The following is a 17,572-nucleotide window of genomic DNA, read 5'->3' on the forward strand; positions in this document are numbered from 1 at the left end:
AACCCATCCAAGAAAAGAGGATACTGGTTCATGTCAACATGTTAGAGCAGAGTTTAATGTATGAAACTCATGTGTCCAGACAGGAACATGACTGTAAATGTGAATTTAACCAGTTGGATGAAGATTTCATTGACACAAAAGCTGTTAAGACGGCCCACATTTCAGATTCTTCCGATTTCCAACATATCCATGATGTTGTCTTGTGTATGCCCAAGTTCTGACAACTGTTGCTGGGATGAAGTTGGCCAACGAGTGTTTTTAAATTTTAACAGTACCCTGTTAATGGTTAGTTGAATAATGCATGAACTCCTTTATGGGCTGACATCTAAAAGGCTACAGCTTTATGTTGTTAAATTAAGTCTGCTGTACATCTAAATAAGATGGGTTTTGTAAACTGTAATAGCACACTACTGCTGTTTGTTGTTTTTTTTCCGAGGCACAACCTTTGGCATCCAGCTTAAAGTATACTTAAAGACACCCCCCCCCCCCCAAAATATTTTTGGTACAAATTGCATTGCTGTGATGTAATAAGTAGGTGTTGGTTGTGCCTGTGTTGCTGAGGACATCAACTGATATTCTGTGATGGAAAAACACAGCACAGTGCCCTCAGTGGGAAGGCAGTAAAAACCACACATCACTGGAATGCTGCAATCATTCACTCGATGATGACTGAATGGTAGATCAACAAAATAAGTCTTTTATAGGTATAGTTATCTTGTTATACTTACAAGCAGCTCCAAACCTGAGTAGTCATGGTACAGCTTTTTTTTTTTAAACATACAAAAACGTATGTACATTTATGTCCACTTCCTGTAAACAGCAAGTAGGTGCTCTTCTTTTAAATCCCTTTGATGATTGAAACATGCAAATTATATGCACAGCACTGAAGTACAAAAAGAAATCAGGACAAAGCAATTCAGGAGATGAAAATTTTCACCTAAAAAAAACTGCATCCATCAGAAGTACTAAATGGAATGCCAGCAAACATAACTTGAACTCATCTCCATACAACTGCAGAAATGTGATTCTATTAAATTACTTAATAAAATAAACAACAAAAAAGTCAGAAAATGATGTAAGTGCTCCTTCCATTCCATTTATGTACTTGTAATACTTCTGTGTTCCCATATGGAGCTCTGAAACATAGGAAAGCACTTTTCCCTGACAGAAACACACACTCCTCACAACATACACACCAACCCACCTTTATATATTCCTAGACTCTGAGGAGGAGGAAGCAGAACCAAGCAGCAACTCAACACACTAACAGAAAGACCGGACTGAACATGGCAGCCCAGAGGTGTGACAGTCAGGAAGCATAATTAGTTTTTTTTTTTTTTTTTTTTTTAAATCTTTCTTGTATCTCAGAAACTGAGAAGTCCAACACTATTCATATTTTTGCAGGTAAGTATTTCTGCCTTTGAGTAAAGGGTTTATCATCACATAAAGAGTAATTTTTCTAGGGCACTTAACAAGGAGGTGAGCATAGTCTTCAGCATCTCAACTGTTTGTTGCCATTTCCATGTGCTGGCCATGGCTGCAGAGTGGTGAATTCAGTGTCTCTGCTCTCCCACTTCATGTGGCGATTCACTAGGAGGAGGGAACTGCTGAGAGGTCCGCAGCCCACCTGGGTGTGACAGGAGGGAAGGAGGAGAAACAAGAAAAATGAGGAGGAAGGAGGGAGGTTAGCCAAAGAGCTGTAAGCCAGGTGAGACACACTGCAGTAGAGGAGAGGAGCAAGGCAGGGAAAGGGGGAAAGAAAGAGATGAAGTACCTGCAGCACCATTGCCACCCTTGGAGATTTTGTTCACTTTCGAGCAGGAAGTGGAGGCTGAGGAGGGAGGGTGGTGGTTGTAGCTGCCCTCAGGGTACGCCCTCTTGCGCGATGAGGTTGAAGACAAAGATGTGGATCCAGGAGGAGCAAGAGTAGCCCCTTCCATGATGACCAGTCCTGGAGGACCCCGTGGCAGGCCTCCCCCGCCACCTAGGCCCTCTGTTCCTCCTCGTCCATTGCCACTATGTATATGTGTGTGAGGGTGACTGTGCTTGTGGTGGCGATGAAGGTTGTGTTCTGCTCCGCGATGTTTCTCCTTGCTCACCAGGGGGCTGGAATGTGTACTCTTATTGTTGTTGGCTGACATGCCTTCGTCTGATGAGCTGTGGCGCTCTGACGATGAAACTTTTATCTTCATTTTAAGCTCATCTTTGCTGGACTGGCCACTTTTATCTTGCTGCGTACTGCTGCTAGATCCAGGAACAGCCAAGCGAACTTTAAGCGAGCCTTTGTCCCGTTTGTCACTGTGATGACGTCTGTCTTGCCCTGATGATGAGGAGGAAGGGACTTTAATTTTCATTGGGGAGGCAGTGGAGCTGCTGCCACCACCACCACCACCACGAGATGTCTGGTGGTGCTGTGAATGTTTTCTGTGGTCTACTTGACTCATTGATGAGGGTGCATAGGTAGAAGAGGAGGAAGACAATTCCCCCCTCATATCACAATCTGGTCCTCCACCATGCTGCTCCTGCCTGCGTTTCTGCCCAGAGACAGCCAGCTCAGCAGCCTGTTTCTCTCTGTATTTATCCAGAGACAGCTTCTGAGCTGGAGAAGGTTGTGGTGGAGGAGGCTGACCAAGTGGAGGAAAGGCAGACTGAGGTGGTGGCTGATGCTTCCCTATACCACCCCCACCAGCTCCTTTGTGCTCCTGTTTAACAAGGTTAAAGTCTGTTTTCTCTGTCCTGTATACCAGAGGATGCTGAAGCAAAGAGGAAGAGGAGCTCTGCAAGGACAATGTTTGCTCTTGGTGAGGGATGCTGAGGGGCTCCTGTTTTAAACAGGTGGAACCATACCCTGATTGGCTCTGGTTGGCCTGGGGCCACTCGCTATGGCTAGCCGGAGTGTATGGGCCAGCCACCGTGTCCAGAGATAGGGGTGCACCTCCAGACTGGCCAGGCATGGGCACGGTGAAGGGGGCGCCTGCTTTAGGAAAACCTGGATTAGAGGAGACTCCAGGAAGTGAGGTATCACCTTGGAGCATGGAAGGGCCAACAAATGAGCTGTCCATGAGGTGGGTGCTCTCAGTCTTGGGCTTTTTGGCAGCTTGTGTTGCCTATAGGGTAGAAAGACATTTGTCAGGCTATAAGAAGTTCAATTTACCGGACTATAAGTTGCACTGTTTTTTTTTTACTCCTCTGGCTTGTCCTGTGACTTATATAGCAAAGCGACTTATATGCGTATAGTTAAAGTGATTTTGAAGAGTACTCACTAGTGTTAGATAACACTTAAATATTATAGCCACCGCTGAAAAAGTAAAAAGGCTAATGTTTATGCTAAACTCCTAACTCCTAATGTAACACAATTGAAAATGCTGCTCCAGACAAAGCACCATAGTACAGCCTTCAAACTGCAGGTAATACTTACAGGGATGAATGAATTCAGTAATGCACTTCTGCTTGTTGTAATTATGCCTGGCCTATGTTCTTCATAGGCTAATTTAGACAATAATTAGTCTAATTAGAAATGCACTGATACACTGAAGGGACTTATATATATTCTTTCTCCTCTTCAGCAAGGCTGTTTTTTTGCAAAAAGCAACTCATACTCCAGTGCAACTTATGGTCTCGAAAATATCGTAGTTACCCCTTAAGATGCTTTCACAATGGTAGTTATTTTGAAACACATAGATTTCAAACAGTAAATATACAGTATTCGTAAGACACGAGGAAATTAACTAGGCCATTCTTAAACAATTTTTAAAGAGGGTGCACTACAATGCATAGTACTTTATGCACACATTTTCTAATAGCATGAATATTAATTAGTTTGTAGGCTTTTGTAAAGGCATGGGTTTACCTAATCTGAATCCAGTATAAAATCGGTCATTGAAAAACAGCAAAAACTGAGTACACCTACCATTTTCATTTTATCATGAAGGCAACAATCAGCACTGGCTGAAATAAATGTGTTTTGCTAATAAGAATGACAAAACCAGGGATTTGTGTGGTTAAGATTTATCAGTTGCACTTGATAATGGTACTTTATAGATTCTCATGTTCTTTTTGACTCATTTAAAAACTCACTACAAAAAAGTACAGAATTTATATTTTTAAATCAAATATTTTATTACAGCAAAACAGTAATGTCTACAATAGAAGAGTCACTACATAAATTTAATATCTCATATAAAAATACAGATCTGGTTTCTCTGTCAAGCTGGAGTATAAATTTATTGTTCCCATACAACATTTACATTTTTTTCAGAACTACATTATGGCACTCGAGCATTTTGTTGGTTTTAAGTATCGAGCAATGTAACCTACCCTCCAATTGCGTATCCTTTTTAGCCGACTGGGCGTCTTCTCTAGAATCTGCAGAAACTCATGGGTCAACTCTGCAAATAAAAGACATGAATGCTGTCATCAATCTGAGATTCTGCTGTTAAGCTAACACAATGTAAACAGAAAATATGTGAATTGTATGAGCTTACCCTTAATAAACATGCTAGCAAAACAACAGCATAGAAAATCTTACCATACTAAAGAAATATATTTACATAGAAAAATATTACTGCAAGTTAGAATTTATTCAATACATAACAGCAAAGACACAAGCAAGCACATTTTGTCTCACCATCAAGCAGCTCAAGTGTGACAGAGCTGTCCACATACTCCCACCAGTGTTTTCCATCAGTGGAAACAGGGATCTCCCAGTTTGACCACTTACACGCCAGGTGGATGCACACACAGGCGATCACTGTGGGCTTATACTGGAGGCAGAAGGTAGTGAGGTGTAGACTTCATGGTGTGTGAGGGTAGGCACAAGTGATGAGTGTGTGTAATGTGTGCAAGAATGAGTGTATTTATGTAAGGGTGAAAGTATGTGAGGAAGTTGATTCAGGCCAGGCGTCACAGTTGGTCCCACATGTGGAGGAGAGAGAGAAAAAAAACAACAGGGAGCAGACAGCTTTAATTTACTGTTGGCATTGTTCTGCAAAAGATAAGTCAGAATTTGTGTTGATACACCAAATTGTCTAATAACGTAACAGATTCTCATGTCAAATCCTGCTGACAATACAGATGACCTCTAATACCTTTAACTCATGTCATAACTACTGTGTTTAAAAGTAAGAATTAAATTCTGTTATGGGACAATAATTAATGTATGAATGAAGATGGAAGGTTTAAATTTTCAAACTTAAAAGAAAGGGTGCTTTTAGCACCCAAGTGCAGACTGATCTAAACACACTGAGCCCTGAGGCCACCCAAGTGACAGCTGCATCGTTGTGCGGTTAACTGATAATACTAATACCTTTCCAGAGCTGAATATCATAGCTAAGTTAACAATCACTTAAAGGTAAACACCTCATTAAATGGGTGTTCTATAATTAGGATTGCAAGAGTGAAGCATAAAATATGAAAAGATCACATTACATCCAAAATAAATAAGAAAAGGGGCTACCATCCATGTATGGACATCTAAGGTATAGACACACTGCTACTAAAACATTTTACAATCACCATCAAAGGATGTGGTTCTTTGTTATCAGGGTTAACCAGGTTTAAAATGAATTAAGGTTGATGTTAGGCTTAAAGTTTGTTCTGCACAATCATTAACACTTAAGCCTTTAATACACCATTACAGTACTGATGCATGAAAAACTAGTCCACATTCTAGCTAGACAGCACTTTACTGAGCCACAACTTGCTGTTTAAAATGTATTTGGTAACAGCAGGAGGGCAACCTAGTGTAGCAAGACAAGTACAATGTCTGGAGTCTGGTCTGTCAGAATAAAGTAACCTTAAATTTACCATTAACATCAACTTTTTTCTTTAAAATACACATCAAAAATGCAAATACTAAGGATGTGAGTCTTCATGGCAAAATTAAAATGCATCAATCTGGATGAGATTTGAACTATTTGAAGAACAGTCAGTGGTTGTAGGTTTCACTGCATACATGTGCCAAAGTGTTACACCAGCATCCAGACACTGCCAAATGATTTGCAGCTGAAGATAAAGTCAATACCAGTTTGTTTCCATGACCACCCACTTCAACCAAACCCTTTAAGGACCAAGATTTTCTACTAAATCACACTTCAAAAAGGACACTTTGTCCTCACTTTAACATATAGTACAATTACTAAATGCATTTTGATGAGTACGCAATTATTTATATATTCTCCAGGTCCTTAATGGGTCACCATTAGCTTTTACTTGTCTCATCTTTTACATGAGCCGCATGTATGAAAGAATGTTGTAGAGCTAGAAAACGTGTAATTTGTAGACAAATAATGCAAAATTTTTTTTTTAAATATTTCAGAACATAATGCATTTTGAAGAAATGGATATGAAAAAGAAAATTTTAAAAATGATTTTGCGGTACTTACCGGAAGGACCTCTACGAGAAATGTTTACATCTGTGAAATCTTTAGCTGCTATTCAGGCTACCAAAGTGTCTTTCTCTTTTAGAATTATGCACTTTTTCGCAACCGAACAAACATGTGGGTTTCAAGCGCACCACTACACTTCACATCTTGCATTCAACCCATCTGTGCCAACACATGGTCCCTTGTACAATACACCGCACTGCGACTGGGGCCGGTAACGCTACAAGCCACCCTGTCCCGCTTCCTTCATACAAGGGAGGGGAGCTGAGGGGAGGAGGCAAGCATCCCAATAACCACCAGCGCAAGTAGGGCCCGTTGGACACTGAAAGGGTACCCTGCATTACAGGAAGCTATGGTGTGCAGTCAAAGTGCAACAAAGGAGGGGCAGGATAACAACCTGTTGGTAGCCATGAAATAGGAAGTCTGTGCCAGATCCTTGCTTGCTGTAAGAGACAAAGAGAAAAAAGGAAGACAGGGAAGAGAAAAAAAGATCACTATTTCTGCAACCCAAAATGAAATTTTCATCATTACGAGAGGAACTGAATGTTTACCTTGTAATTATTTTCGTTACACTGATTAAGCCAAGATCAAGACTTAAAACTGTATTAAATGCAAATATGTGCAATATTTTGGAAATGTTAAGTGAAATTCGATGACTTTACTTTATCAAGACTGCAAGCACAGCAGAGCTGGGAGATAAAGTATTTTATTAATTATATGAACTGTTATTTTACTATGATAAATTAGGGTATAATTCTACAAATATTCAGTTTGTCAAATTAATCAATAAAATACAAGACTGAAGTTCACTGACTCTAAATACATTTTTACATATTATTGTCTATATGTATTTCACATATTTTGTGCATATCTAAAATGTATTCTTCTTATTAGTGACCTCACTGATTACTGACCTCAAAACCAAGTAAATTTGTAAATGACAGTAAACCGAGTTCACATAAGAAATTCTCATACAATGAGACAAACAGCCAAAAAAGATTAAAAGAAGCTACAATATATGTAGCTTAAAAAAAAAAAAAAAAAAAAGACAAGCAAAAGACCTAACATTTGTTCTGTGATCACACAGGATACACAACGCAAAGGCCATCTAGAACCACTGATTTGACCATGTAACTGTAACCAGTAGTTAAAGGGGTCAATTACCCAAGATATAAAATAAAAGGTACCCCTTTTCAAAATCATCACAAGTCTTGGACTTGGCCTCATGTATGTCAGTAAATCTTGCCATTTATATTCTATGACATGAAAAACTCAAAAGGTCATCAAAAAAAAAACAAAAAAAAAAACAAGGTGTGTGGTCATATATCCAATAAAACAGCAAGGTGTTCACCCCCCTCCCGACCCAGATCTGAGGTGGGACAAACAAGAGCAGAGGGCACAAAGAGCAAAGAAGGAAGCCTCTACCTCGCACTAGCTGGGAACATTTCACCACATCAGTGTGTGGGTGATCAATAGTAATTTCAAAGCCTGGAACAAAATACATGACAGGTGAGTTTAAAACAGACACATTTGGGAGGTGACATGTCATTTCTTTGATTGAACAAAACATCTAACACTCATTTTGAAGGTTATCAATTCAGATTCTACTAGTAAATTGTTGGATGACATTTCTCTGTTATCAAACAAATTGTTGCAGTCAGCAAATAAAACACTGTGAAATGGAGATGAAATTCCTGTGAAAGATTTCCTAAAGCTCTTATCAATACCACATATTATGGTTAGTGAGTGAACGAACTGTCACCTTTACACGATTTACTACAAAAATGTATGTGACAAAACATTGCACTAAACAGGCTGTGATGAATAAATTCAACAGTGATCATTAGCACTACTCCATTAATGATAACAACCTAATTACAATTATGATAAAACAAAGCGCTGTCCCTTGCTCAAGTCATCCACTCCAGTCACCACTACTTACCCAGGGTCTGCAGCACTATGGATTCAAGTATCACCAGCTCTTGAGCTTGCTGGAGGTATGCCTGAAGTTTGATAGACAGCCATTACAACACAACTGTAATGAGTCTATTAATCCATCCCCCATAACAGCTTATTTCAAAAATGGCCAAAACTCCAAACAGAGAGGCTCACTATACTTTTACCGTAAGCCTTGGTAGGTGTTTGTTACACACTAACAGAGCAGGCCAGGTGAGAAAAAATAAAGCCCTTTGTACAGGGCAATGTGGCACAGCTACTGATACTCTACATAGGGAAACTATGACCACTGAGAAGGGGAAAGACATGACAGGGGAGACTTTCAACCACATAATATGCAGAGACACCTGAACTTACATTACTTTTTGTGTCTAGAGGTGGTTCTTGTGGGTTTAGGCAAGCGTGTGCAACTTTGATCACATGTTCGAGTTTCCGTGGCTGCTCTTCTACTTTTGCAGCCAAGAATAAGGTGGTTGGAGACATTATCTGTTAAACACATGAAAACATTAAAATGCATACCCACACCACCCAAAGACTTTCGTCATGTCTGTCACTGTCTACCCAAATTTGTGATACTAGGCTGCACGTCAGCTGCGTTGTAAAACAGAATACTTACATTTCTATGGAATTTGGTGAAAGAGTGGTGCATATAAAATCTATGCATGTAAACAATTGCAGTATTTATTGTTAATTGAGAGCTGGAATTTGGGTCAAGGAAATACTCAGTGTATATCAGTGAATGATCCAGTTTGGTTAGCTTATATGCTAACAAGGCTAAAATCAAGCGTTAATCAGCAGATAAAAACGAATAACAATGGTAAAAGAAAGGTGATAAAACGAGGGTATACCTTGTACGACGTCTAGCTAGACTTGTTGTGGACACGCAACAGCTGCAAATTAGCCAGCTTAGGTAACAACTATCACCCAGCTAGTTAGCTAGCTAGCTAATAGCGCGGAGCTAAACGTAAAATGGCGACATGGAGACAGCATATCACAGTTGTTATACAATAATAACACTTCAACCAACTCGAAAACAAGGCACATATACAGATGCTTCCTCCCCGAGCTCCGTCGTAGGTTTCATGAGCTAACGGCAGATAAAAGGCCTGCTCCGACGGTTGGCGCCGAGTCCACCGGAGGACTTTGTTTACAAAGGATACACATTAAGTCTCTGACCCATGTCTTGGATCAGATTCGCCGCTTGCTGCCGGTAGGACAGCTCTCGGTCCGGTTCTACTCCACATCGGCGGGACGGCGTGTTATCGAGCTGCTCCCGGGTGAAAAACCATTTCGACGAAGACCCCCGGCACGCCGCCATCGCACTCCTACGTTCCGACGAAGCGGATGTGACGTCGATGTCGCACAGGAAACTACAGCGTCTCGGTCGTGAGTCCTTGGTGCGGGCTGTGGGTGGCAGCAGGTGCAGGTGCGTATGTGTAAGTGCTCGTATGATGTTTAATAACAGGAGATTACTTTGTCTTCATGTTTTATTCATGTATCCACATCTGAACAACACTTCATATAAACTATGAGGTGAAAATATGGTCACAATTAGCAACACTGAAAACTAGGATTTGTATGTTTAAAAATACATACCCTATACGTTTATTCATTCAATGTGAAAATTTTGGTTTCAAAGCTGAAAACTATGGGTCAAAACTTTGGTAATAAAATTGGAATATCTATAAGTCAGTCTCTTTAACTTTTAAAACATGCTTTGCAAATATTAAACTCTGTCCTTTCAAACATTCAACACTCTTTTTTCAGTTTCACATCTGCTCATTCTGACCCTGCAAAAATGATGTGAGACTTAAATAAGGTCCACACTTACAAAATGGTTGTAAAACTTTAAACAATTGGAAAGTAAGATTTGAATGTCTGAAATATTGCTTTCAGTACGCTAAAAAAGGGCTTACATGTTCTGCAAATATTCAAATCTGTTCTTTGAGAGTTTCAACTCTTTTTTTTTGCAGAGTGCCATATCGTATTTCTGACCCTGTTTTCACAGGCGACAGATTTGAAACCTTGCAGAAAACGGATGTTTAAGACGGATGTTTAAGACGGATGTCTTCTGCATCCATGAAGCTCACGGATGTTCCTCCAATCACAGAGCTTCTAATAAAATAAGCCAATCAGCTAACAGGGATAGTCTGCACGGTTTGATTAGTCACACTGGTCTGACTGATGAGACGATGCCTCATCGAGCACACCACGTCCACGCTTGACTAATTGAGGTGCAGTATGTGCAGTAGGGTTAACTGGGCTGTTGATTTTTAACACAGTGGATGGAGTAAGGCGCTTTTAGCGCACTGAGAGCAACATTTGCTAGCTAAGTCAGTTAGCTACCTAGCTAATTCAATGCTGTCGCCTGCTAACAAAAATTGTTAAGTTGTCAGTTGTCATAGCAACCGTTTGTTACATGTTTCGCACACTGCTATAGTTAATGTCATGTTAAACTCAGTTAAGTGGCTCTAAATAAAAATGACTAACCATCCTCTTAAAAATCTACAGCCCAGTTAAGTGTTGTGCACATACTGTACCTGGTGTCCAGTCATAAGTCATGCATGGTGTGCTCGATGTTCATCATTATAAAAACATTATGAGATTCCTATAATGTTTTTTTTACATGGAAGATATAATACTACACATTTTTTTTCCCAATTTGAGTCTGTTCATTTTTAAGAAGAGACAGAGAGATCACAACAACATGAGCTGGGATAATATTTAGTAAGGTGTGTTATGACCGCATTCTGTAAGATTAACAGTGGGTTATTATGGTATTGCTTTACTGTGAAGTAACAGATGCACAGCATCTCCACAGGTTACTGAGCAGCATTTAGGAACTACCATCATTATTACTTTTTTAGTTTTTTTTATTTGGAAAGAATTCCAGTATTATGATAGACTGCTGTACCCCTGCCTTTTGCCTAATTTCATGTGGGACTGGCTCCCTCCATAGAGTAGGTCTGGAAAAACAGTATAGGTTATGGATGGGAAAAAAATCATGTAAATTATATTCTTACAGAACAATATATTCCTCCTTGTAGCACTCATAGGGTATAGTAGTTCAGATATTAATGTCATTCAAATTGCTCTCGTTTCAGGCCCAAAAATTCCAGTGCGTTTCCAGCAAGCAGTTTATCCTGCAAATCAAAAGAATAAGCATCTTATTGAAAACTGGTTTGGATATACAGTATGCACTCTTTTACAGAATTTTGTTCTTGAAAGTTAGTAGAATTAGACATTTCTCTACATTCAAAACTTTAGGCTGATTTTTAATATTCTAATAATATTTTAAGGACCAAATGTACATGTCTTTTCTGGTAAATTATATGCTGTAGTATTCATTTATGACAGGAAAAACAGGAATCTGCCTTGTTTAAATGGAAGAAAGTAAAATACAACCTTTAGAGTATCATCAAATTCATCCACTGACTCAATTAGCGATCCAGGCTGCAGCTCACCCAGTGGGAATGGATAATCTGTTCCCAGCATCACTTTATCCTAAAAAAGGAATAGATGCAAGTGTTTAGTGTCTTTTCAGCGTGAGCGCAAATAACACATGACGTGTGTGTTGGTGAATACAAGCGCACTTTTCCAATAATGTCAATGAGCAACTTCAGCGAGTGAGGATCATGTACTAGAGAGTCAGTGTAGAAAGAACCGAGGTACTGCCTTGGACTGATCTTATTGTCGACTGCACACAGGTCAGGGCGGACTGTGTGGCCATGTTCAATTCTGCCAATGGTGAATGGGAAAGAGCCACCTGTAACCGTATGAAAAAAAAATGTTTAAAGTGAACAGCACACATAGAGACTCATTGCATCTTAAACATTAGAAGTCCATGAAATAAAAATTCTTTGAATTTGGCACTTGTGTGCTTATGTTATTTTGATTTGACTTAAATTTACTGTTTAAAGTATACAGGCAACATCTGATCTCTTTTTCACCTCCATGTGCAAAACAGACTTTCAGTTTAGAAAATCTCTCGAAGACGCCTCCAAATATCATCGAGCAAATAGCCATGGTTGTCTCTGATGGCATGCCTTTGAAATGAAAAATATAGGAATATATAACCTTACCTTTCACATTTTAAGAAAGTGTCTTGTTATTAGCTATTATTAGCTGGTAGAAGCATTAAAAATCAAATTGAGCATTATTGTCACCACTGGAAATAATCACAATGCACTAAATATGAGCAACAACACTGTGGATTTAATAGTATGTATTTTTGTGGTTAATTTGGAATCTTACGCAAATAAAATTAAATATTGAGCAATTTCAATAATTTCAAACTAAGTGGTTATATTATATTTGTCATATTTCTACTTCATGTTCCTCACCCACCAGCCAGGGCAGCCAATACTTAGCCATCCTCCCATCTGTCTCCATGTCCCATGGGTGGACAAATATGGAGCAGCCCAGCTCCTCAGCTGCCTGCATGCAAGACATACTGAGAGATCAGTATCTGTCGATGAATGAGAACTTGACAGGTGTATACAAAGGAATTCCACGTTGATCAGTCGTTTAGGCATTAAATTGTAAACACAGGCACATTATGTTATATTAGTAACGTATAGTGTAGTATGCAGTAGCTCACAGCATAGAAGGGATAGAGTTCAGAGGCATTGAGGTCCCATTTGTTGATATGTGAGCCAATCTGCACCCCAGGGAAGCCCAGCTCCTTCACACAGCGTGTCATCTCGAGGACAGCCAAGTCAGGGGCTTGCATTGGCAGTGTTCCCAGGCCAACAAACCTCTTTGGGTGACTATGCACCGTCTGAGCCAAATTGTCATTTAAAAGGACACATAGGTCCAATGTGTCATGAGGCTTGGCCTGTAATCCAAAAACAAGATGGAAGTAGGTAAACACAAAATATTTGCAAAGCCTGAAATGCCTTTAATCATATGTTCTTCCTTAGTGTTAATGCATCTCTGACTGAAGAAGAAGAGTTAAGCATCCAATATTAAAGCCCCTATATTACTGCACAAAATACCTAAAATTTAATGTGATTCTTTTTTAACAGGAATGGGAGACACACCTCATAGTAATTTAATGTACAGTAAACAACAGTCTAATTTCTTGAATTCAGCACACCGCAACACAACATACTACTTTAGCTGCATTGTTTTTGGTCCAGTTTATTCTGACTTAGTTTGCACTTACCCAGTAAGAGAACATCACAGGGACAGTAGAAAGGGCTTGAACTGTCACCCCTAAAAGTCACAAACAAAGACATTGTTTTTAGCTTTTTTAATAAAAGATGAAACGCTAAAACACTTTTTTTGTCTTTTATGCCTGTGTGCACCATGGTGATCCATGTCTCGAAGGCGTGCTGTTGCATCCCAGCAGTTTTCTTGAATCACTCGAAACAGCTTCCCGTTCTTCATCATCATTGCTTCACCCTGGAACAAAACACCAACACCAGTTACATCCGCTGTTGATATGACTGAAATTAAGTCATTCAGAATCTCTGCATTGTAGACAGATTTACTGGCAGATTTATTGCTCTTTTTCCAGCTCATTTCACTCATTAGGTTTACAAATTTCAAGCTCATGAGATTATGTGACTTTTAGATTTTATAACAGTTCAAAATCCAACCACATGATGGCAGCAGACTTATGTTCTTTCATGGTACTCATAAGTACACCATTAAAATGTTTTGACAGACAAAAACAGACAAAATGTCTTTTGGTATTTTTTAAATCTATGTTTAACTACATAAACAAATATAATAATAGTTGACTAGCTAAGCTGTAATTAACTAATTAAAAATATTTTGTCTTGGGTCACTCTATACTTGTGAGTCTGCTTAGATCTTGTTTTAACATTGGTATCATGATACTAACAACTGTTCATCACCATATACAGCTTATGTTTCTATGCATCAGTGTGACACTTCATACTATTCTTTGCACATGCAATTTTCTGATGCGCACCACTAGACCAGTGTCTGACGTAAAAAGTTGCATCAGCAACACAGCTGCCAGCCCACTCTGTGTTCTCTGTTGTGTTGTTGCTATGTTTGAGGTGAATCTTTCCGCTGATGCAGGAGGCACTGTGCTGAGTTCTGCAGCTGCTTACATAGCCAGGACCAGCCTGATAGATCCAGTGGGTGTGGTACAGCTGGGAAGAACCTGCTGTGTGCCCAGGACAGTACACAATACAATTGTGCATATTAAGAAACCAGACAAAATAGACTCACCTTGCAGTGATGGTGAAGCTGGACAAACCCATCATACCCATACCTCTGAAACACATGCAAAACACATGATTATTAAATTTCACATGCCTAAAAATACATCCCATGCATTATATTACATATCAGGGGAATTATCAAGGTTTGGTTACCCCCATGAACCCCGCTAAAAGCCTCTATTGATTATGTTAGCCCATGTGCCAGGGCTTAATCTTCATCCTAGAGGACTATCCATTTCAAAACCCTGAATAACTCAGAGTGAATGCCATCTGAGGCTGTTGACTTTTTTGAATACAAATGAAGCCACGAATGATCTACGTGAGCAATAAAGCCCGCAAGGCACCATTTCATATCCCTGCAGATCAGTACAACTGTGTGCTTAGTCGATGAAATAGAGAAATTTCAGCTTTTCCAAAAATGCTAATTGGGTTTTACACACTTTTAACTTTTAAAAATATGATGTTTGTGTCCTTCAGCACCTAGCTCACTATATGCCTGTTGTAAATGTAATATAAGATTGAGAGGTAAGAAGTAACACTTAATATTCTAGTTGAGATCCAGAGAAACTAAGACCCAATTGACCCAAGTTGGGTTAAATTCAATTCACTACTTTTTAGTGAGAATGAAAAGACAAATTATGCCATTCTTGTTACACCATACACCGCTATTATTGAGGAGGTCCAACCACTGTCAGCAGAACACAGGGTTTAAATTTTCTCTCTATGTGCACTGATTATTTAAATATACTTATGTATCTGTCTCTAAATAAAAGACCTTGTCATGAACTGTGTTTGACACTGATATGCCCATAATGGTGATACAAAGTTGCAGCATTTTTAAAAATTTTCATTATAAATTAATCTGCCATTATTTTTGCAATTACTCTTTTAGTCATCTGTAAAATGTCAGAAAATAGTACAAAATTCCCATCTAAATATCCCATGTCACCCCCTAATGTTTGACCAACAGTCAAACATCCACAGATGTTTAGTTTGCTACAACAAATGTCACAGAGGGCAAAGAAAAACAACATCCTCTGCAAGTTGCGATTTCACCATCCATACATTTAACGTTAAATATTCCAGGAAGTTACTTCGTGATTTAAAGTAATGACATTAAATAAATATTCTAATTTGCTGGACAACTCATTATGTAATCACTTATTGAATATTGTTGTTTGTTTATAACTTCTCTGTGTTTTTTCTTGCTCTTTGTTTTTTGCTTTTAACGTGTTTGTCCATTCTTGTGTTTTTACCATGCTGGTACACTGAGCAAAACAGAAAGCAAGACCAAAATTTGCAGAGAGTGAGGACACCAACTTCATGACCAACAGTAAATGTAGGAAATCATTAGCTAAGGCCAGGCCTCCACAGTGACAATGACATAAGAGTAGGAGCAGACAGAGCAAGGCCGGTGCCACCTATTGATTAAAGTTTAACCATCCATAGAGGACACAGATTTATGGAATGAACTGTTACACTCCTTGCTGTCAGTCCAGTGGGAAAAGCTGTACAATTTACTTTACTGGTACTGAATAGCACTGAATTCAGGGAGAAGCTCTGTCTGCCACAGAACTGATCCAGAAAAAGTTGTGTGTGTGTTTTCTAATCCAAGTAAACCCCCCCAAACAACATCTAGCCTAGATTGTGTGTACGCACTGTTAAAGAAACCTCGTAGATCTTTAATGAACTTGCCTTGCGGTGCCTACCTGCTTCAAATCGGGCCACTCCTTAGGCAAAATATGATTATGAATATCAATCTTCATCCTTATGATTACTCTTAGAAAAGCTGAGAGGTCTGCTGCAGGAGATTTCTTGCAGGAAATGCAGGCAAAACAAGTACGTTCACTCACTGCCCTCAGCCAGACATCAGTGACTGACAGGTGAACGCCTGCTGGGACACCCTCACCATGTAAAGCAAGAGGATTAATCATTAGTTTGAATGGGCTGCCCATCGCCGTAATAGTTGATATACTGAACCATGAACTGGTATTGCCTCGAACTCTAGCAAAACAAAACCACCATCACACACACTTACTGTGATAGTTTCAAGCAGGGTTTCTTCTGCAGCTGTCTGATTGCATTATGCCAGGTTTTGTGCTTAGAGACAGATTAATGTTTGGATGCTGCAAAATGATACAGTTGTAGTTACAGTTAATTTAGCTGGCTTGTAATTTCTTCACAGTTCAAAAACGCTGAGCATATGAAATAAATGAGTGTCAAGCTGACTGATGCTTTACTGAAGTGATTCTTCTGTTTAGATTCTGCTCTCACACCTGCTCACAGAACCATGTTTCTGAGCCACCTGGTGGTTAAGTTATTGTTAGGTAAATTCTTTAACAAATAGACTCAGAGGGTGAACTTATATAGAAGTTTTACTTGCAAGGAGTAACAGTCACAGAGCACCTTGACACAGCATGAGAGTCACTGGCTGCTTGCATCAGTTTTAATGGTAACACAAAAGGGAGGTAATTTCCCACAGAAAGACATCTGGGCCCTGATCAAATAGTCAAGGTTAGAGCAAACTGTGCTCACTGAGAGCAACACTTATATTTCCACAATACACAATAGGCCCCATTCAGAAGTGTTTCAGTTATACTTAAGTAAGGTGGATTAGGTCACAGGAGGGTAAACATTTTTAATTTCACTAACATTTATGTAGTCTAATGGTGTTAAGAGTCAGTCCTCCTTTTAAAGCACTGTCATGTTTTATAAAATGATCTACAGCTATGGGGCAGCATGGTGGATGAGTGGTTAGCACTGTTGCCTCACAGCAAGAAGGTTCCTGGTTGGAAACCCAGCAGGGACCTTTCTGTGTGGAGTTTGCATGTTCTCCCTGTGCTTGTGTGGGTTTTCTCCAGGTACTCTGGTTTCCTCCCACAGTCCAAAAACATGTATGTCAGGTTGATTGGTGACTCTAAATTGCCCATAGGAGTGAGTGTGAGTGTGTGAGGTTGTTTGTCTCTATGTGGCCCTGTGATGGACTGGTGACCTGTCCAGGCCTTGAACCTGAAAGAGAACTGGGATAGGCTC

General features: G+C 39.5%; 3 protein-coding genes across 4 annotated transcripts; all 3 read right to left on the reverse strand.

Moving 5' to 3' along the window:
* Positions 1-36: 36 nt before the first annotated feature.
* Positions 37-4,688, reverse strand: LOC113122869 (cyclin-T2-like). The gene is made up of 3 exons (XM_026294504.1): positions 4,628-4,688; positions 4,318-4,388; positions 37-3,107 (listed from the first exon to the last, which is right to left on the reverse strand). Exon 3 carries the CDS (start codon positions 3,060-3,062, stop codon positions 1,686-1,688), a length of 1,377 nt encoding a protein of 458 aa, XP_026150289.1. The 5' UTR covers positions 3,063-3,107; positions 4,318-4,388; positions 4,628-4,688; the 3' UTR covers positions 37-1,685.
* Positions 4,656-9,680, reverse strand: LOC113122870 (cyclin-T2-like). Of its 2 annotated transcripts, XM_026294505.1 has the most exons (7): positions 9,500-9,680; positions 8,956-9,037; positions 8,697-8,825; positions 8,326-8,386; positions 7,809-7,871; positions 6,384-6,826; positions 4,656-4,791 (listed from the first exon to the last, which is right to left on the reverse strand). In XM_026294505.1, exons 1-6 carry the CDS (start codon positions 9,655-9,657, stop codon positions 6,747-6,749), a joined length of 573 nt encoding a protein of 190 aa, XP_026150290.1. In that variant the 5' UTR covers positions 9,658-9,680; the 3' UTR covers positions 4,656-4,791; positions 6,384-6,746. The 2 variants fall into 2 exon arrangements, with proteins under 2 accessions (XP_026150290.1, XP_026150291.1); XM_026294506.1 differs by lacking the exons at positions 7,809-7,871; positions 8,326-8,386.
* Positions 9,681-9,877: 197 nt separating this feature from the next.
* acmsd (aminocarboxymuconate semialdehyde decarboxylase) lies at positions 9,878-16,395 on the reverse strand. The gene is made up of 10 exons (XM_026295739.2): positions 16,249-16,395; positions 14,547-14,591; positions 13,649-13,745; positions 13,507-13,556; positions 12,940-13,176; positions 12,683-12,776; positions 12,290-12,385; positions 11,933-12,105; positions 11,745-11,843; positions 9,878-11,482 (listed from the first exon to the last, which is right to left on the reverse strand). The coding sequence occupies exons 1-10, from the start codon at positions 16,303-16,305 to the stop codon at positions 11,420-11,422; spliced, it is 1,011 nt and encodes a 336-aa protein (XP_026151524.1). The 5' UTR covers positions 16,306-16,395; the 3' UTR covers positions 9,878-11,419.
* Between the last annotated feature and the right edge of the window lie 1,177 nt (positions 16,396-17,572).

This window comes from Mastacembelus armatus, chromosome 21 (genome assembly GCF_900324485.2).
Source record: "Mastacembelus armatus chromosome 21, fMasArm1.2, whole genome shotgun sequence".
In the NCBI taxonomy this organism is placed as follows: Eukaryota; Metazoa; Chordata; class Actinopteri; order Synbranchiformes; family Mastacembelidae; genus Mastacembelus; species Mastacembelus armatus.